General features: G+C 40.2%; 1 protein-coding gene and 2 long non-coding RNA genes across 5 annotated transcripts; 2 read left to right on the top strand and 1 right to left on the bottom strand.

Moving 5' to 3' along the window:
* The first annotated feature begins 336 nt into the window (after positions 1-336).
* LOC310828783 (vomeronasal type-2 receptor 26-like) lies at positions 337-10,487 on the top strand. Its single transcript, XM_083706623.1, has 6 exons — positions 337-1,530; positions 3,019-3,310; positions 3,834-4,721; positions 5,382-5,609; positions 7,042-7,168; positions 7,724-10,487. The coding sequence occupies exons 1-6, from the start codon at positions 1,310-1,312 to the stop codon at positions 8,623-8,625; spliced, it is 2,658 nt and encodes an 885-aa protein (XP_083562749.1). The 5' UTR covers positions 337-1,309; the 3' UTR covers positions 8,626-10,487.
* LOC310829118 lies at positions 8,513-21,495 on the bottom strand. Of its 2 annotated transcripts, XR_014557158.1 has the most exons (3): positions 21,146-21,495; positions 15,396-15,860; positions 8,513-8,604 (listed from the first exon to the last, which is right to left on the bottom strand). It is a non-coding gene; the product is annotated as an uncharacterized lncRNA (long non-coding RNA). The 2 variants fall into 2 exon arrangements; XR_014557159.1 differs by lacking the exon at positions 8,513-8,604 and having other exon boundaries at positions 13,707-15,860.
* On the top strand, positions 14,382-20,937 carry LOC310829119. Of its 2 annotated transcripts, none has more exons than XR_014557160.1 (3): positions 14,382-14,510; positions 14,963-15,850; positions 18,611-20,937. It is a non-coding gene; the product is annotated as an uncharacterized lncRNA (long non-coding RNA). The 2 variants fall into 2 exon arrangements; XR_014557161.1 differs by lacking the exon at positions 18,611-20,937 and adding an exon at positions 16,882-16,956 and having other exon boundaries at positions 14,963-16,530.
* Positions 21,496-21,498: the final 3 nt, after the last annotated feature.

The following is a 21,498-nucleotide window of genomic DNA, read 5'->3' as shown; positions in this document are numbered from 1 at the left end:
CACCCGCATCCAACTTCTTATCCAGTTACAAACACAAAATGTAGGTCAAGCATAATAGACCTACATAATAGAGGTGTTAATGAATAGGGGCTGTGTGAAGGAATGAAACTATGGATGCTATGCAACATCAAATGACTCAAAGCCTGCTTCTGCTGTTCCTAAAGTCATGGTCTGTGAAAGGCTCCTGGGGCTGAAGGGTGGGGCAAGGCAGGTGGGGAAAGCCATTGCCTGATAGTCAGCAGAAAGTCTTTTTCCCCTCACCCCTCATTTCTCCTTCCTCTGCTTCTCCTGCACACCATGGGTACCCTCCTATGGGAAGCTGCAGAGGGAGGAGAAGGAAGGGAAGCTAGATTATACTGAACCAATTCACTACTGCATTTAGTTCCATATTGTCTACAATGATGGACAGCAGCTTTATAAGGTTTCAGAGTGGGGTCTCTTCCAGCAATACCTGGAGATGTTAGGTATTGAATGTCAGACCCTCTGCACATGAACCATATGTGGTACCACTGTGTAATAGCTCTTTTGCACTTTCTTCTCCACTCGTAGAAGTTTGTCCCATTTATAAATGGATGCAGTTGGATATCAGCCCTTTTTCATCTGTTTTGCTTTTCTGTTTTGGATTGTATAGTGACTGCTTTTTCCTTGAAGTTCATTTTACCATATATATTTTTGGGTTGGTGGGGATTCACAGAAGGGTCAAGCGTTCAATTAAAGAATGATGGACCCAGGTGCATTTTTTAGGAGGAGCTTCGACTTTGGCTCTTCACACCTCACTGCCAGCCCTGCGCCAGTTTGCGAGGCTGGTATCTGATCTCAGTGATTTACCTAGCAAACTAGTAAAATCTTACTTTTCCTAACTGAGAATTGCCTGAGGCAACAAATGTTTACTTGACAGTTCTGCCAAAGATGATGCGCCATGGAGTCCGGAAAAAATTGCAAGTGATTGTCTCCCCTGCAATTATTAAAATGACAATAATTAAGTCACCTTGCCAATGCTCCAGAAGGCTAAATGTCAGGTGGGGGAGAATCAGCAAGCAAGCCTGAAATGTTTATAGTCTCCCAGTGTTCCATAGACAGTTAGAATAATGCAGGAGAGAGAGGCCAGGCTCTGTGATTGTACAGGTCACATATCAAATCACATCATCTTATTTACCATTCAAGGCAGGTATTTGCGACAGAGTTTAATGATAAGATGCATGCATGTCCCTTTAAGCACTAAATTGGCAGAATCAGCTGCCTCCAAATCCATGCTGTTCAAATCAGGCTGATGATAATAATGATATTGTAGAGAGGCCAAGAAGAGTCCATGTGTAGAACCTTGCTGCTGCTGCTTCTCTTGCTCTTCCCCAACATGGTGTGCCAAGTGCATAGTGCTAATTTTACCACAACTAATCCTGTACCTATTCCACATGAGTGGTATGAGCCAGGTGACCCTGTCATTGGTGGCATAGCATCTCATATCCGCTACCTCTTCCCCACTGTTTTATTCAATAAACACCCCTCTGAAGTCTTGATTGACAGACCAATGTAAGTAAATAGTCCTTAATATTATTTTTTTCATTCTTTACATTTTTATATTTGACTGAAATATACTTTGTTTTGAATGAATAGTTTTAGAACTGTATTGATTTGATGGATGATATAACAAATATCTGTGCATACAGGTTATGTCTGCATTGTCAGTTAGACATTAGGAATCCTTAAGATTTAGTGATCCAATTCTGCAAAGAGAAAATTGAGTAAGAATAGAACAGGGCGACATAAAAACCTAAGAAATGAAACAGTCAAATTTGCTGTTGCGACAAAAAAAATTCAGAGTGCCTAAAACAAAAATGAATTGTGAAGAGCTCCAAACATATTTTGCTAAGCTGGATGTATAGACAGTTAAATGATGAATGTAATTCAATCTGTAAAGTGATGTATGTTTGGGCAAAAATAATAATAATCCTTCTTTCTCTTATAAGTCTATGGTGTTTAAACTGGGGGTGTTTGCCCACAAATGAGATACTGGGACAGTAATGGATAGCTCATTGAAAATAATGACTCAGTGTATAGAAACTGTGGAAATGACAAATTCCATTCTAGAAATCCTCACTTAAGTCTTAAGGGACTGAAAACAAAACCACCCAAGGCTTAATGCTATCATACTAATTATGGAACAGTGTGTACAGTCCTGGTCACCTCATCTAAAAAGATATATTGTACATCTGGAAAAGGTTCAGAAAAAGCAAAAATCTATGGTGCGACTACACTTGGAATACTGTGTTCCGGTCACCTCATCTAAAAAGGGATACTGTACACATCATAATGCTATTATACTAATTATGGAATATTGTGTACAGTTCTGGTCATCTCTGAGGCAGAGAGCAGCACAACAGTTCATAAATGCTGCTCCAACTGTTAAGACTGTTCAGTTAACTGCCATAACTGTCAACTGTCATAACTTCCACAACTTGTATGACCTCACAGAGTTCTACAGCTCTTGAAATTAACCTTTTACATATGCATTTTGGATGCTAACATCCCACATTCTGAGGGGAAGAAGAAGCAGAGAGTACACTCGCTATCATTGCTAGCATACAAGTAGGCATACTTGGTAGAAATACATGTGAAACTCCATTACTGTATCTTTATTCTCTTGAAAACCTGATGATTTGCATTAAAAATGGCAACTGCCATCAGCTTTATTATCATTTAATGCAAGTTTGCATTTCCAGAGAAAGCTACTGCCAAAGGGATATAGCAATAATTTCAAAAACTGTAGCATAGTCATATGACACAGCAGTTATTTCTAGATGAAGTTAAAGTCAAGAAAATTCCTGTCCTATTCTGTATAGATCTATTCACAATCTACGTCTTTGAGAAATAAAATAAAAAAGGTTTGGGCTAAAGAGCAATTCAAATATTCTAACGGAACAAAACAAGACCCATCTTTCCTCTGAAAGTTCTCTCTCTCAGATGTAGATTTTGTGCACTATTTACTTTCCCCACATAATAATGCCACTTTATTCACAGCGTGTTATCAAAGTTCTACCAGCACATCCTTGCCCTGGTGTTTGCGATTGATGAGATCAATGAGAATCTCAAGGTCTTGCCCAATGTCACTCTTGGGTTCCACATCTATGACAGCTACTATCAATCTAAGATGACCTACCGCACCACTCTGGATCTGCTGTTTAACTCACATACCTTTGTCCCCAACTACAAATGTGGCTCCCAGGAAAATGTAATAGGAGTCATTGGGGGACTGAGCTCTGAGGTCACCTTGTGCATGGCAGACATCTTGGGTCTTTACAAAATTCCACAGGTAGGAATATTCTGGGTAAGAGAAAATTGAGATTTCACACTATAATTCACTCTTCAGCTCTCTTTCCAGTAGGAGTCTATTGATTCATAAATTTGGAGTGGCATAGCAAGGACAACTGAAAGGGACTGAAATGTATGGGTTTGTTGTTGTTATAGCATGGGGGTCTCTAACAATGTGCATGAGAGGGGGTAGGTTACTAGGGATGTGTGATTAATGCATATAAGGGAAGATTAATTCAAAGGTGCCAGGTTGGTAAATGGGATATCCAGATGGAATCATATAAGATCCTGGGGTGAAATTATCAGTGGATCATATAAGATCAGGACATGTTAACTAGAAATGCTCTCCATATGAAATGGGAAATTGAGCAAGATTGCTTGTGTATTTTTTATGTAAGAGGAAGTGGGTCCCCCCCCCCAAAAAAAAAAACAACCCAACAACAGTAAATTTGAGATGTGTGGGATAAATAGGTTTGTTATGAATACTTCCATCAATTCCTTATGGTTTCTTTTTTCTTTTTCAGATTTCATATGGTGCATTTGAAGCAGCCACAAATGATCAAATTAAATTCCCTTCTTTTTACCACATGGCTCCTAATGAAGCTCTTCAGTATCAAGGAATTATCCAGTTGCTTCTGCATTTTGGATGGAAATGGGTTGGGCTCATCACTCCAGCTAATGAAGCTGGGGAACGTTTCTTGAATACCATTGAACCAATGTTTTTCAAAAATGGGATCTGTTCAGCATTCACAGAAAGAGCTGAATACCATGTGCATGTCACTGGTAAGATAACTGATATGCTGAGAGAGACAAGGATTTTGTCGCCAGCTTTCATAACAAGCAAAGCAAATGCAGTTGTTGTATATGGAGAAAGTGCATCTATTACATGGTTGTCAACTGCTCTAAAGCTGATGAAGTTATCTGAGTTCATATTTTCCCAGTCCAAAAAGAACTTACGTGAAGGAAAAGTATGGATTACCACAGCTCAGATTGATTTCATTTTATATGAACTTCAGAAAGTTATTGATGTTAATATACAAATGTTGCATGGTGCTATCTCTTTTGCAATTCATTCCAAGGAAGTTCATGACTTCCGAGATTTTCTGCAACATGTAAATCCTTCCTGGGAAGAGGGAGATGATTTTATCTCAGGTTTCTGGGAACAAACATTTGATTGTTCACTTGCACACTCCACAAAGTCAACAAAGATAGCTAAGTCTTGTACCGGAGAGGAAATGTTGGAGAGCCTTCCTGCGCCATTTTTTGAAATGAGCATGACCAGCCACAGCTACAGTATCTATAATGCTGTCTCTGCTTTGGCACATGCCTTACATAGGCACTTGGTTGGATCCAACCACAGAAGAATGGAAGCTGCAGGCAGACAATCTCCTCAGAACATAGAGCCTTGGAAGGTAATGTTTGTGGTTACAAAAAGTTTGGTTTACAAAGTGTTCACTATTGTGCCCTGCCTTGATATTTTATGTGAGTTGGTATTTAGTTATAAATAAAACAATAAAAGGTATCCTGTTAAGGAAACAAACAATGAAGATTTCTACTGCATCACAGGCTATGCTTCTTATAGCAGAACATAAATTAAAGAGGGGGTTTGTCATAATGTTAACTTAAAAAACAACCCTCAGTTGTCATCTCCCCTCTCCTAGAACACGTTCCTCTTAGAGTTAGAGTATCTGCATGGAGAAACAATTGCACGTATTTCAATATGTGACTGATTGGTCCCAATTATCCAAGAACATATAATAACATAATACTGATTAAAAAGTGAGATGGAAAAAGGGCATAAAAGAAGTTTTTTACTGTGACAATAGGTAACCTATCTTTCGAATGTATTCAAAAATTATCAATCTGACTGTGTCATGTATGGTATAAAATTCCTTCATTTGCAGAAAACAAGAATGGTCCTCCCAATTCTACACTTTCATAAACTATACTTTGAATTCAAACTTTATAACCCTTAGTTATAAAGATCTTGAATGCATCTAGGAAAGCTATTCAGCAATCTTAATCAGAATGTTATAATACTTTATAGTCCTCTTGGTTCTCTTTCCACCTAGCTCCACTCATTCCTACAGAGGATCTCATTCAACAACTCTGTTGGTGATGAAATTACATTAAATGAACGTGGAGAATTAGCAGCTGGTTATGATATTACAAATTTGATCACTTTCTCAAATAGATCCTACATCAGGGTCAAAGTGGGAAGGCTGGATCCTCAGGCCCCTCGAGGCAAAGAGTTCACCATTAATGATGGACAAATTAAATGGCACAGGGACTTCACTCAGGTGAGGAAATAAATTTCTCAAATGCCAACATTCATGGTTATCCAAATAAAATGGGATGCAATGAAAACAAGGAGGCTTTTTTCACTTAGCACCTGATTAAATGTGATGTTTCCTCAGAGAGAAAAGTGGGGGGTTTTTTTAGAGGAAATTAATATATAGATGGATAGTATTTTAATGGAGAGAATCTCTATTTGAACAATTGGCTTTACTTGTGGGAACACGCTAGCATGTTAGTTTAGATTTTAGAATGTTTTATCATTTTACTGTTGTTAGCCTCTCTGAGCCCGGCTTCAGGTGGGGCGGGCAGGATATAAATACTTTTATTATTATTATTATTATTATTATTATTATTATTATTATTGAGATCCTACTTGTTGCCCAGCTGATGTTAATCACAATTTGCTTTGTATGTGATATTATATTGTATATGATATGAAAATTGCCTTTCTATATATTGCTTATTTGTAAGCCACCAAGAAGTAGGCAATGTCCTTTAAGGAATACTATAAGGTCTAACACTAAATAAACATATGAGCCACAATACGAAAAAGAGCAACATGCACAGAAGACATCTCACATTAAGGACCAATGGCTATCAGATACTGTTGTCAGCCATTCTTTTATGTGAAGTCCCAGAGGCAGATCTCCGGTTAGTGGAATCTGATACAATGCTAAGCTTTTTACACCATTGCTTGGGCTTAAAATGAACATTATAATCTTCTGGAGTTTGCATGATGCTATGTGCAGCAGGTATACATCTAGGCATAGATCTACCTAGTGCATCAACCTAAAAGGGGCATAAGCAGACCAGCCACAGAAGCCACTTGAGACCCTAGTGATGAGTTGGAATCTCAAGGTAGTTTCAGACTACAAATTTCTTCCTTCACAGTGAGTCCAATCCCTCCCAGAAGGCATGCCAATCCTTTTGAGAGACAGCATCCACTCACCCAAAGCACTTTGGAGTTATAAGGATTCAGCCACCATCCTGTCCAACACAACCTTCAGACAGCAGTGCAGCACCTTCACTGTTTCTCCTCATTCCAAGGGATGTATACATCATCAGTATACATATGAACACTGTGCTCCAGATTCCTTGAAGATAGCCCCTAACTGTTTCATATAAATGTTGAATCACAAAGATGAAAGAACCTGAAACCTCATGGGGAACCACAGCCCAAAAACCATGGAACTACGCAAGATGCTTCTGGTAGAACATTCATGAAACAATTCTGCAAGTAGAAGCAGAACCTCTAATTTATACTCAAATCTAATAATGCTTAACGGCTGCTTTTTATCCCATTTTATGTTCCACGTGCCCATATGGATCATAGTTTTCACGTTATTGGTCCTCCTATTGCTGATAGATCCCCTGATGTTAGATTAAATCCCATAAAACCTTTAAAAACAAAATTATTCCTATATATTTGGATAGGTGCCACCCCTGTCAGTATGTAATGACAAATGCCGTCCTGGTTACGGGAAGAAAAAGAAGGAGAGAAGTAAATTTTGTTGCTATGATTGTGAACCATGTCCCAGCGGGATGTACTCAAGTGAAAAGGGTGAGAAATGTCATCTTAAAATAGACCAAACTGCACAATTTATTTAGCCAACTCTGAGATCCTTAAAATATGTTGTGGTGTGGGGGTTAAATAATTTATTTCTGTATTGTTCTCATTGTTTACAATATAATCTTTAAAAAAATCCTGAAGAAAATATTTTTTCAGAAAGGAACGTAATACATTTTACATCCAAATTCTACTAAATTCTGATCGAATAGAAGTGATGGTCACTCCACGAAGAAGAAGGCAATTTGGGGAGAGAGTAGATGTCTCATTCAGTGGACCTCTCTTGGCTCACAAGATTTCAGCTGTAATGTTGCTCTGTTTTCACTACAGAGCATTCTAAGTAAGAGGAGGAGGGTCACTAAAAGATAGAGATATCTTCTATGTAGAAATTCCAGATTTGATGCATGAGATCTATTTTTGAAATATCTCAGACGAAAGTCTTTGAGTTAGAAGACTGAAAGCTACCCTGGTAAAGAGCATTAGCTAGGTGGACTCCTGATGACTAAAATTCTTAAGAATTGTCTTTGTAATTTCATTTTGTCTTTTCAGAGATGGAAACATGTATCAGTTGCCCAGCAAATAAGTATCCAAACCAAGACCAGGATAATTGCATTCCTAAGATACCAAACTTTCTGGGCTTTAATGAAACTTTAGCCATCATTTCATCTTCCTCCGCACTATTGTTCTCTCTGATCACAGCTCTAGTGTTTGGCATCTTCATTAAACACCGGGACACTGCCATCGTCAAAGCCAACAATAGAAGCCTCACTTACATTCTCCTTGTGTCCCTCCTCTTGTGTTTCCTCTGCTCCTTGATGTTCATTGGAACACCTAAGCAGGCAATCTGCCCACTCCGACAAACAGGTTTTGGCATCGTCTTCTCTGTGGCCCTCTCTAGCATCTTGGCCAAAACCATATCAGTGGTTTTGGCATTCATGGCTACCAAGCCAGGATCCACAATCAGGAAATGGATAGGCAAAAAACTGGCTTATTCCATTGTCCTCTCCGGCTCCATTGTTCAAGTAGGGATCTGTGGTCTTTGGCTGGCAACTTTTCCCCCATTCCCAGATTTGGACATGAAATCAATGAGTGAAGAAATTATATTGTTATGTAATGAAGGGTCCGTCCACATGTTCTACTGTGTTTTAAGCTACATGGGCTTCCTGGCCACTGTCAGCTTCACTGTGGCTTTCCTAGCCAGAAAGTTACCTGACAGTTTCAACGAAGCCAAGTTCATCACCTTCAGCATGCTGGTCTTCTGCAGTGTTTGGATCTCCTTTATTCCAACCTACCTGAGCACCAGAGGAAAATACATGGTGGCTGTGGAGATCTTCTCCATCTTGGCTTCTAGTGCTGGGTTACTGGCTTGCATCTTTTTCCCCAAATGCTACATTATTCTTGTGAGGCCTGAATTGAACACCAGAGAACATCTAATGCAAAGAAAGATATAAATAATATAAAAATTTGTAGTTCCATGATTGTTCTTAATTTTCAACAATGAAATGTCAAAAATGTGAATGAATGAGGACAATGTGACCAAATGAAAATATTTCATCTATCTTGTGCTCTGTTTCTGGGCTGCAAAATTGTTGCATGTTATTTTAAGAGGCCATTCAGACAAAATGAGGCAAATGTTCACATTACCTTCTGAACTTCAACTGAAGACAATGAAACTCTGAAATTGAAAGAGAAACATCAACATTATTATATAGCTATTCTGATTAGACAGCTAATATGAATAAAGAGTTAAGTATTAGAGTTGTTTTTTACTAAGTGATATATTAATTATTTAAGAAACTAAATAAGAAAGCTATGTTATATTAGTGAGGCCTTAATTCAACAATAGAGAGCAACTGATAGAGAGAAATATGTAAATGACAGATGTGTTTGTAGTTTCACTTATGTTCTTGGTATCAGTTTAGGAACATGAGGTCAGACAAGTGTACATTGGAATCCCCATTTGTGTCTACAAACTAACTCACCCCTAAATATTACGGCTTGGTCTCTCCCACAAACGCGAGACTACTCTGGCTGTTAATTATTTCAGATTTATTGCTACAATAACAAACTAGGACGGAGCTCCTCTACTCATCGTCCTCCCCAGAAGATGATGTTGCCCGGACTGAGCTCCTCCCCCTTCCCAAGCACAGAAGCCCCCGCTTTCTCTTCCGGTATCTTTCAAGTGTCTCTGCCCCTTTTGAAATCCTATGAGATTTGGCAGAGAGTGTTTCCTGCATTCCAACATCTTGCCCACTATCGGAGTTCTCACACATCTGTCTGTCCCTTTGGTCAGAGCTCAGATTACAGCTGCTCTCCCCCTCCTCTCTACTTTCTGCTGTTAACTGTCCTCTCCCTGTGCCTGCTTCTTCTTCTCCTGTCAGCATCTGAGCTTCACTGACACTAAAGCACACTGCCTTGTGAGCTATTTTGCGGGAGTCAACTGGACACAGCTCTGAGAATAGGCCCAAATTATCTTATGCCCAGTAAAGAGCTCTCACAAACTGGACTGTTCCCCATGGAGCTGGTTTATTACAAAATAATAAATGATCTTTTAACAATAGATTGATTAGCATAGTTCAAAATATATAGAACCATGGGTGCAATTAAAGTAATATCCTCATGCATTCAAACTCAAAGTAATAAGTTCCTACACTACAAGGGGAAGATAAAGGGATTGAGGATAACAGTGTGTTGTATGATTCCCAAGCAGGGTTGGTCCTCCCATGAGGAAAGGTGAGGCAACCATCGCTGGTGGCAAGATCCACAGGTGCAGCAGATCCCAATGTTGATTTTTATTCCCCACTTGTTCCTGATGGAGACATTCACTCATTCCTTCTACCCTGGAGAGGATGGAGATGCCATTTTGTGGCTTACCTCAGGCACCAAAGTGTTCTGGACCGGCTCTGCTTCCTAGAAGATAGTGATTGATGCAGAGTTTACCTGTACCTATCCAACCAATGACTAGAGCAACTGCTGCAGCTGTGTGGGCATAAGGATGTGCTGGACCCAGGATCCAGGATCCAGAATCCAGGAATTCTATGCCTGAAGCTATTGTAGTTCTGAATGATAGATCTGGGCTTCACACTGACAGGCAACTTCACTAAAATCTAAACTGACTTTGATTTAACATCATCAAAGGCCATGTCATTCAATCCTCCACAAGTAGCATCTAATACAAAGAAAGTTATAAACAGAAGACTTTCTGGGTTCATACATGTTTTTTGTATTCTACATCAAAATATCAACATATGTAAATCAATTAGAAAATGTGGCCAAATGAAACTATTTCAGCAATTTAGGATTAAATGATGAACATCTTATTTATGTAATAAAAATCTTTAATTTCTGGGTTGCACAATGGTTGCCTCTTCTTTAAAGAAGCTGTTCTGACCAAATGTGAAAAACAGTTGAAAAGCGGATGCAAAGTTCAACTGAAGAAACTGAAACTTTGAGATGGAAACAGAAACTTATTATTTATTTTTATGAAGCTATATAGAGCTTGTTGTTTGCCAGGCCACTATAAATTCTGGACCCAGCAAGTGTCAGAATTTAATTAGGGTTTGGGATGCCAAACTATGTACTAGACATCTCTAATCCCCTGAATCAGCAGCTGATTAATATAAGCTAATTTCCCGTGAAGTGATAGGCTGGGTGATGTGTCAAACGAAGGATCAAAGGGAACCCGGTGTGAAATGGCAAAGACATCCCCTCCCCAAAATTATCCAGTTCCCCTCCCCCATTACATTCATACAATTGACCTAGGTACCCAGAAGCCATTGTTCTTGGTGAGAACTTGCTGCTCACACAATGACCGCTCCCCGCTTAAAACGGGGGGTGCCCTTTGCGTGGACGCATGCAGCCCCTAGATCTGGAGCGGCTCCAACAGCATAGGCTTGGCTTTGCCTTCCCTCAGGTGGGATACCTGGAGGTCTCCGCCTACCTCAGTCAGTTGTCCAATCCCACCTGGGGGAAGAGTTGCCAAGGAGACCAGGCCAGGTAGGGGAGGGATTACCTGCCCACACAAAGGAGGGAGGATCTTACCTGGGAATTCTCACTTGGCTCCAGAGCTTCTCCCACCCTACCCACCCTCAGTTAATGTCTTATTTTGCAGGTTAATTTTTCCTCACAGGTTTTGCAGGTTAACTTTTCTTCACAGGTATGCGGGCGCTGCTACGTTAAGGTCACTGTTAAAGGGCCGGAAAGGAATTTCCCTGCATTGGCAGGTTTCGCCTTTCCCGTAGCAAAACGTCACAACTTTGGCGGTATCAGGCCTTGGGCGGAATCCTTTTGTCCATCTTCCTCTTTGCGGCGGCGATACCAGGGTTCCCCGTTAAAGGGGTTTTCTGAAGGGAGGCTTTGACCGTACGCCGAAAGGTCGTCATTGCTCTCCCCTGCGGCGGCGGCGTAACGGGGGCGGCTATCTCTGTTTGAACATATGTTCTCCAGAGCCGGCCCATCCCCCCCCACACACACACACTGGATAACCCTGATGCTCCCTAGGTCCCCAGCTGGGGACTGGGGAGGGAGAACGCCCAATGCCTGAGCCAAGGTCTACCCACATTTGAAATTTAATAAAGTTGTGGCCAATTTAATCCCATAGCACATTGTCTTGAGTCGTTATTCCACATGACGGGGGGACCGCGCGGGATCTGGGGACTCCGCCTGTCCACGCAAATAGAAAGTTATCATGTTGCTTCCATCAACACCTTGATGACAAGGTATCCACGAAGGCACAAGAAGCAGTATCTACCACCCCTCCATTTTCTCGCTTCTCAATTACATGGTTGCATACAAAATAAAACAACAAAAAACAAGCAAAGTCATGTTCTTCCTAAGCTATAATTCCATGAGGTGATAAATATGTTTACTTGACAGTTCTGCCAAAGATGATGCGCCATGGAGTCCGTAAAAAAAATGCAAGTGATTGTCTCCCCTGTAATTATTAAAATTACAATAATTAAGTCACCTTGCCAATGCTCTAGAAGGCTAAATGTCAGGTGGGGGAGAATCAGCAAGCAAGCCTGAAAGGTTTCATAGACAGAATAATGCAGAAGAGAGAAGGCTCTGTGATTGTATAGGCAAAATTTCAAATCACTTCATCTTATTTACCATTCAAGGCCGGTCTTTGCAACAGTGTTTAATGATAAGATGCATGCATGTCCCTTTAAGCACTGAACTGGCAGGGTCTGCTGCCTCCAAATCCATGCTGTTCAAATCAGGCTGATGATGATGATGATAATGATATTGTAGAGAGGCCAAGAAGAGTCCATGTGTAGAACCTTGCTGCTGCTGCTGCTTCTCCTGCTCTTCCCCAACATGGTGTGCCGAGTGCATAGTGCTCATTTTACCACAACTAATCCTGTACCTATTCCACATGAGTGGTATGAGCCGGGTGACCCTGTCATTGGTGGGATTGCATCTCATATCCGCTACGTCTTCCCCAATGTTTTATTTAATATACACCCCTCTGAAGCCTTGATTAACAACCCACTGTAAGTAAATAGTCCTTAATAGGATTTTATTAATTCTTTACATTTTTATATTTGACTGAAATATACTTTGTTTTGAATGAGTAGTTTTAGAATTGTATTAATAAACTGTATTAATCAATTGACTGTATTTATTTGAAAGATTTGATAGACTGTATGAGAAACATCTGCGCATACAAGCCACGTCTAAACTCTCACTTGGACATTAGGAATCATTAAGATTTTGTGATCCAATTCTGCAACTCATTGGGTTGCTACTCTGGGTCGCTTCCAACATATATAAAAACATAATATTACATTAAACATTTAAAAACTTCCCTATACATGACTGCCTTCAGATGGCTCGGGGGTCAGATAACTCCATACCCCCACGCACACATTTCTCCAATGAAAGTAGGGACATCCTAAGGAAAACTGGGAAATTCCGGGATCCAATCATAAACCAGGATGGCTTCTCTTAATCAGGGACGTCCCTGTAAAATAGGGAATCTTGGAGAGTGTGGAGGTGCCTCTTCAGTATTTGCTGAAAGCTACTTAGTGAAGTTGCCAGATGCACTTCTTGTGGGAATTAGACTCTAGTTCCCATTTCCAGAGTGTGCAGAAGTCAGCCTTGGGTTGTTTGATCCTTTAATTAGTTCTCCTTTTTTCTCCTATAAAAACTATGCAAGACATTCCCTTTTAAAGTTTAAAGAACCAATAACTTTTACTTAGTGTACTTGCAGTTGCAGATAAAAAGTGTACAACACAGGTAGGTGAGACTTAAATAGCTAAAACTTCTTACATAGATAAAACTGTGGGTTATCTACAGCCTAGGGGGTGTTATGAGGATTCATAGCAAGTGAAAGCCAGCCTGTGTTTCCTTGATGAATTGGGGGCGGGGGTCAAATACTTGTGTTCATTTTTATTGGAAAGAAGCAGAGGTAAGTTAGTAATGGAGAATGGTTTCAAAGCATTTTGTAAACATGGGATCAGAGCCTTTCACAACCATCATTGCTAGCTCACAAGTAGGCATACTTGGTAGAAATATGATATGTGAAACTCTCCATTGCTGTATCTTTATTCTCTTGAAAACCTGATACTTTGCATTTAAAATGGCAGCTATCATGAGCTTTATTATCATTTAATGCAAATTTCCATTTCCAGAGAAAGCTACTGCCAAAGGGATACAGCAATAATTTCAAAAATTGTAGCATAACCATATGACAAAGCACATGATTATAGATGAAACTGAATACAGAGAAGGAACAACATGGTCAGAAATGCAAAAGATAAAGTTAAATTCAAGAAAATTTCTGACCCATTCTGTATAGGTCTCTTCAGAATCTATGTGTTTGAGGAATTAAATAAACAGATTTGGGCTAAAGAGGAATCCAGACATTCTAAAGGAACAAAACAAGACCCATCTTTCCAATACAGTAATACTTACTTCATGACTAACTTTGCTGCCTTTCCTTATAGTCCTTATATACCACAATAGTTTGAAAGTTGTACCTCTCAAAACTAGATTATGTGCACTATTTTATTTCAGCATGAAATAATGCCACTTTGTTCACAGCGTGTTATCAAAGTTCTTCCAGCACATCCTTGCCCTGGTGTTTGCGATTGATGAGATCAATGAGAATCCCAAGGTCTTGCCCAATGTCACTCTTGGGTTCCACATCTATGACAGCTACTGTAACTCTAAGATGACCTACCGCACCACTCTGGATCTGCTGTTTAACACACATAGCTTTGTCCCCAACTACAAATGTGGCTCCCAGGAAAATGTAATAGGAGTCATTGGGGGACTGAGCTCTGAGGTCACCTTGTGCATGGCAGACATCTTGGGTCTTTACAAAATTCCACAGGTAGGAACATTCTGGGTAAGAGAAAATTGAGATTTCACACTATAATTCACTCTTGAGTCTATTGATTCATAAATTTGGAGTGGTATAACAGGGACAATTGAAAGGAACTGAAATGTAAGGGTTTGTTGTTATAGCATGGGGGTCTCTAACAATGTGCATGAAAGGGGATAGGTTACTAAGGATGTGTGCTTAATGCATATAAGGGAAGATTGATTCAAAGCTGCCAAGGTGGTAAATGGGGCAACCAGATGGAATCATATAAGATCCTGGGAAAATATTATCAGTGGATCATATAAGATCGGGACATGTTAACTACAAATGCTCTCCATATGAAATGGGAAATTGAGCAAGATCAGTAAATTTGCGACATGTGTGATAAATATGTTTGTTCCTCCATCCATTTGGAATGGTTCTTCCATCCATTTGGAATGGTTCTCTTTTTTATTCTTCAGATTTCATATGGTTCATTTGAAGCATCCATGAATAATCACATTAAATTCCCTTCTTTTTACCACATGGCTCCTAATGAAGCTCTTCAGTATCAAGGAATTATCCAGTTGCTTCTGCATTTTGGATGGAAATGGGTTGGGCTCATCACTCCTGCTAATGAAGCTGGAGAACGTTTCTTGAATGCTATTGAGCCAATGTTTTTCAAAAATGGGATCTGTTCAGCATTCACAGAAAGAGCTGAATACCATGTGCATGTCACTGGTAAGATAACTGATATGCTGAGAGAGACAAGGATTTTGTCGCCAGCTTTCATAACAAGCAAAGCAAATGCAGTTGTTGTATATGGAGAAAGTGCATCTATTATATGGTTGTCAACTGCTCTAACTATAATGAAGTTAACTGAGTTCATACTTTCCCAGTCCAAAAAGAACTTACCTGAAGGAAAAGTATGGATTACCACAGCTCAAACTGATTTCATAGTATACGTTCTTCAGAAACTGATTGATGTTAATATACAAAGGTTCCATGGTGCTATCTCCTTTGCAATTCATTCCAAGGAAATTCATGACTTCCGATACTTTCTGCAGAATGTAAATCCTTCCTGGGAAGAGGGAAATGGCTTTATCACAGGTTTCTGGGAACAAGCATTCGATTGTTCATTTGCAGACTCTACTAAGTCAACATACAAAGCTAAGCATTGTACTGGAGAGGAAATGCTGGAGAGCCTTCCTGCACCATTTTTTGGAATGTGCATGACCAGCCACAGCTACAGTATCTATAATGCTGTCTCTGCTTTGGCACATGCCTTACATAGGCACTTGGCTGGATCCAACCACAGAAGAATGGAGGCTGCAGGGAGACGATCTCCTCAGAATATAGAGCCTTGGAAGGTAGTGTTTGCTGTAAAAAAAAAAGTTTGGTTTACAAAGTGTTCTCTATTGTGTCCTGAAAGTAGTGTTTTCAAATATTTCAAATGACATTTAATTAGACAATTTTTATAGCTTTGGGGTGCATAGTAACCATGGGGTGGGTAGTAACAGAAATCCAAACCAAGTTTGGTTAGATGTGGCCTAATTGTTTAAAGATATTTGCTAGGAAGGTGTGCCTGTCTTCTTTTTCCTTTTCCTACCTTTTGATTGTATGCACTGGTCTAGCAAAGTATAGGGATGCCATAAGCTAAAAAGAGAAAGCAAATTAAAATCAAACACATTATCCACTTGGCCACCTTGTGATGTTAAGTAAGGATAAGAAATAATATAGGCAATTCCCTTCCCTCTTTGAGTTTCTTAAGAACTTTCTGACTCACCCATACAAACTTTGAAAAACCTTCTCTGTGCTGCCAACGCCAGCAACAGCATCAGAAAAATCAACTCTTAATTTGCAGAGAAGGAAGCCATTGGTGAATGAGGCAATAGAGTTGTTTCGCATTGCACTAGATATAACTAATTATTCAAACTGTCAATATTGAAAAAGCATCTCTAAGTTCCCAATATACCTTTTTTAAAAAAGTAATATAGGGTAGGAGGCGCATCCTAGAATAACAAACTGCAGCTTCTCAATAAATTTGTTTGTTGTTGTTGTTTAGTCGTTTAGTAGTGTCCGACTCTTTGTGACCGCATGGACCAGAGCACGCCAGGCACTCCTGTCTTCCACTGCCTTCTGCAGTTTGGTCAAACTCATGCTGGTAGCTTCAAGAACACTGTCCAACCATCTCGTCCTCTGTCGTCCCCTTCTCCTTGTGCCCTCCATCTTTCCCAACATCAGGGTCTTTTCCAGGGAGTCTTCTCATGAGGTGGCCAAAGTATTGGAGCCTCAGCTTCAGGACCTGTCCTTCTAGTGAGCACTCAGGGCTGAATTCCTTAAGAATGGAGAGGTTTGATCTTCTTGCAGTTCATGGGACTCTCAAGAGTCTCAAGAATAGTGGGTTTAATTATTGTCATCCAGAGAGATTGTTCAAAACCTCTGAAAAATTGCTTCTAAAATGTCATGTAATACAGATCAGTAAAGAGATGCTTTTCATGCTCAATTTAAAAATTTATCACCAGACTTAACACTTCCAATGGAGTCTTCTGAACAAAGTTCTTTTATCCACTTTTTGATATGCACAAGCGAAAAGTTAGAATAGCAATGGTGTGCCTAAAATGAGACAGCAGTCATTTGATTCAGCAGGAATAATAATAAAAATAATAATTTATTATTTGTACCCCGCCCATCTGGCTGGGTTTCCCCAGCCAGATGGGCAGCTTCCACACAGACCAAAAATACACTAATATGTCATACATTAAAAACTTCCCTGAACAAGGCTGCCTTAAGATGTCTTCTGAATGTCAAGTAGTTGTTTATCTCTTTGACATCTGATGGGAGGGCGTTCCACAGGGCGGGCGCCACTACCGAGAAGGCCCTCTGCCTGGTTCCCTGTAGCTTTGCTTCTCGCAATGAGGGAACCACCAGAAGGCCCTCGGCGCTGGACCTCAGCGTCCGGGCAGAACGATGGGGGTGGAGACGCTCCTTCAGGTATACTGGGCCGAGGCCGTTTAGGGCTTTAAAGGTCAACACCAACACTTTGAATTGTGCTCGGAAACGTACTGGAAGCCAATGTAGGTCTTTCAAGACCGGTGTTATGTGGTCTCGGCAGCCGCCCCCAGGCACCAGTCTAGCTGCCACATTCTGGATTAGTTGTAGTTTCTGGGTCACCTTCAAAGGTAGCCCCACATAGAGCGCATTGCAGTAGTCCAAGCGGGAGATAACTAGAGCATGCACCACTCTGGTGAGACAGTCCACGGGCAGGTAGGCTCTCAGCCTGCGTACCAGGTGGAGCTGGTAGACAGCTGCCCTGGATACAGAATTGACCTGCGCCTCCATGGACAGCTGTGAGTCCAAAATGACTCCCAGGCTGCGCTCCTGGTCCTTCAGGGGCACAGTTAACCTATTCAGGACCAGGGAGTCCTCCACACCAGCCTGCCCCCTGTCCCCGCAAAACAGTACTTCTGTCTTGTCTGGATTCAACCTCAATCCATTAGCCGCCATCCATCCTTCAGCCACCAGGAACTGACAAAAATACCTGCTTACAAAGAATTTCCTTCAACATATCCTACCTGATTTCTGTAATGGAGACTTTTGAATGGCCTCCTCAAATCTAAATAAGATGCCTACTGAGTTGCAGGCTATGCTCCTTAAGCAGAACATAAATCATTGGGAGGTTTTGTCATAACATTAACTTTTTAAAACCCCTCAGTTGTCATGTCCACTCCAAATATGATCCTTAGACCATCTTCCTCTTAGAAGTGAGATATTGGCAAGGAGAAGCAATTGCAAAGATTCTAATATGTCCCGGACCAGTCTCAATTATGCAAAACATATCATCACACAATACTGATTAAAAAGTGAAATGGAAAGGGGGCATGAAAGAAGTATTTTGACATGACAGCATGTACCTTTTGCTCCATATGTGGTGTGTGTGGTATAAATTCCTTCATTTGCAGAAAACAAGAATGGTTCTACCAATTCTACACTGCCATAAACTATACTTTGAATTAAAACTTTATAACCCCTAATTATAAAGATCTTAAATGCATCTAGAAAAGCTATTCAGCAATCTTAATCAGAATGTTTTAATACTTTATAGACCTTTTGATTCTCTTTCCACCTAGCTCCACTCATTCCTACAGAAGATCTCATTCAACAACTCTGTTGGTGATGAAATTACATTAAATGAACGTGGAGAATTAGCAGCTGGTTATGATATTACAAATTTGATCACTTTCCCAAATAGATCCTACATCAGGATCAAAGTGGGAAGGCTGGATCCTCAGACCCCTCCAGGGAAAGAGCTCACCATTAGTGATGGACAGATTAAGTGGCACAGGGACTTGACTCAGGTGAGGAAATAAATTGCTCAAGTGCCAACATTCATGGTTATAGATGGATAGTATTTTAATGAAGAGAATCTATGTTTGAACTATTGGCTTTACTTGTGGGAACATGGTAGCATGTTAGTTTAAGAGATCCTATTTGTTGCCCAGTTGATGTTAATCACAATTTGCTTTGTACAGTATGTGATATTATATTGTATAGGATAGGGAAATTCCTAATATTGTTTATTTGTAAGCCACCAGGGAGTAAGCAATGTCCTTTAAGGAATACTGTAAGGCCTAACACTAAATAAACATATGAGCCACAATAAAAAAAGAGCAACATGCACAGAAGACATCTCACATTAAGGACCAATGGCTATCAGATACTGTTGTCAGCCATTCTTTTGTGTGAAGTCCCAGAGGCAGATCTCCGCTTAGTTGAATCTGATACAATGCTAATCTTGTTACAGCATTGCTTGGGCTTAAAATGAACATTATAATCTTCTGGAGTTTGCATGATGCTAGGCATAGCTACAGCTGGTGCATAAACCTAAGATGGGCATAAGCAGCCCCCAATCACAGAAGCCACTTGAGACCCTGGTGATGAGTTGAAATCGCAAAGTACTTCCAAAATACAAACGTATTCCTTCACAGTGAGTCCAATCCCTTCTGAGAGACAGAAACCACTCAACCAAAGAACTTTGGACACATAAGGATTCAGCCACCATCCTGTCCAACACAACCTTCAGACAGCAGTGCAGCGCCTTCACTTGATGCAATGTGGCTGCTTTTTATCGCATTGTATGTGCCACCTGTGCAAATACGGACCATATGTTTTGCATTATTGGTCCTCCTATTGCTTATACATTCCCTGGTATAAGATTAAATTTCCAAAACATTTTTTAAAAAACTAAATTCTAAATTCTATATATTTGGATAGGTGCCACCCCTTTCAGTATGTAATGACAACTGCCACCCTGGTTACGGGAAGAAAAAAAAGGAAACAAGTAAATTTTGTTGCTATGATTGTGATCCATGTCCCAGCGGGATGTACTCAAGTGAAAAGGGTGAGAAATGTCATGTTAAGATAGACCAAACTGCACAATTTATTTAGCAAATTCTGAGATCCTTAAAATTTTGTTGTCATTAAAATTCTGCTGTGGGGAGGGTTAAGTAATGGATTTCTATATTGTTATTATTGTTGTTTACAATATAATAAATAATAATAATAATTTTATTATTTATACTCCACCCATCTGACCTGGTTTCCCTAGCCACTCCTGGAGGCTCCCAACAGAGAACTAAAAGCTGAATAAAACTTCAAACATTAAAAACCTCCTTAAACAGGGCTGCCTTCAGATGTCTTCTAAAAGTCAGATAATTGCTTAATCTTTGAAACATCCTAAAGAAAATGTTTTTACCAAAGAACATACTGCATTTTACATAGATTTCTTTAAAAAAGAGGAGGAGGAACACTAAAACAGAGATATCTTCTGTGTAGAAATTCCATATTTGGGCTAGAGGTTTTAAAGCTACCCTGCTAAAGAAAATTAAACAAGATGAACTCCTGATGACAAATTTTTTAAAGAATTTTCTTCGTAATTTCATTTTGTCTTTTCAGACATGGAAACTTGTATCAGTTGCCCACCAAATAAGTATCCAAACAAAGACCAGGATAATTGCATTCCTAAAATACCAAACTTTCTGGGCTTTGATGAAACTTTGGCCATCATTTCAACTTCCTCGGCACTACTGTTGTCTCTGATCACAGTTCTAGTGTTTGGCATCTTCATTAAACACTGGGACACTGCCATCGTCAAAGCCAACAATAGAAGCCTGACTTACATTCTCCTTGTGTCCCTCCTCTTGTGTTTCCTCTGCTCCTTGATGTTCATTGCAACACCTAAGGAGGCAACCTGCCCACTCCGACAAACAAGTTTTGGCATTGTCTTCTCTGTGGCCCTCTCTAGCATCTTGGCCAAAACCATATCAGTAGTTTTGGCATTCATGGCTACCAAGCCAGGATCCACAATCAGGAAGTGGGTAGGCAAAAAAATGGCTTATTCCATTGTCCTCTCCGGCTCCATTGTTCAAGTAGGGCTCTGTGTTCTTTGGTTAGCAACTTTCCCCCCTTTTCCAGATTTGGACATGCAATCAGTGCATGTTCACATGTTCTACTGTGTCTTGGGCTACATGGGATTCCTGGCCACTATCAGCTTCACGGTGGCCTTCCTAGCCAGGAAGTTGCCTGACAGTTTCAACGAAGCCAAGTTCATCACCTTCAGCATGCTGGTCTTCTGCAGTGTTTGGCTCTCCTTCATTCCAACCTACCTGAGCACCAGAGGAAAATACATGGTGGCTGTGGAGATCTTCTCCATCTTGGCTTCTAGTGCTGGATTACTGGCTTGCATCTTTTCCCCCAAATGCTACATTATTGAAGTGAGGCCTGACCTGAACACCAGAGAGCATTTAATACAAAGAAAGATATAAATAATTTAAAAATTTGTGCTTCCATGATTGTTCTTAGTTTTCATCACTGAAACATAAAAAAATAGGAAAATGGGTGCTGGAACTCACAATGAACATCTCACTCATTCTCTTAGAATGGCAACAGCACCCACCTGAGAGATGTAAAAAATGAGTTCCAGTGATATGAGTTTCGGCTGAAAAGAAGCCCTGATTGT

The sequence above is a fragment of the Podarcis gaigeae genome (genome assembly GCF_964106915.1).
Source record: "Podarcis gaigeae genome assembly, chromosome: 13".
In the NCBI taxonomy this organism is placed as follows: Eukaryota; Metazoa; Chordata; class Lepidosauria; order Squamata; family Lacertidae; genus Podarcis; species Podarcis gaigeae.
This window is presented reverse-complemented; position numbering and strand designations above follow the sequence as displayed.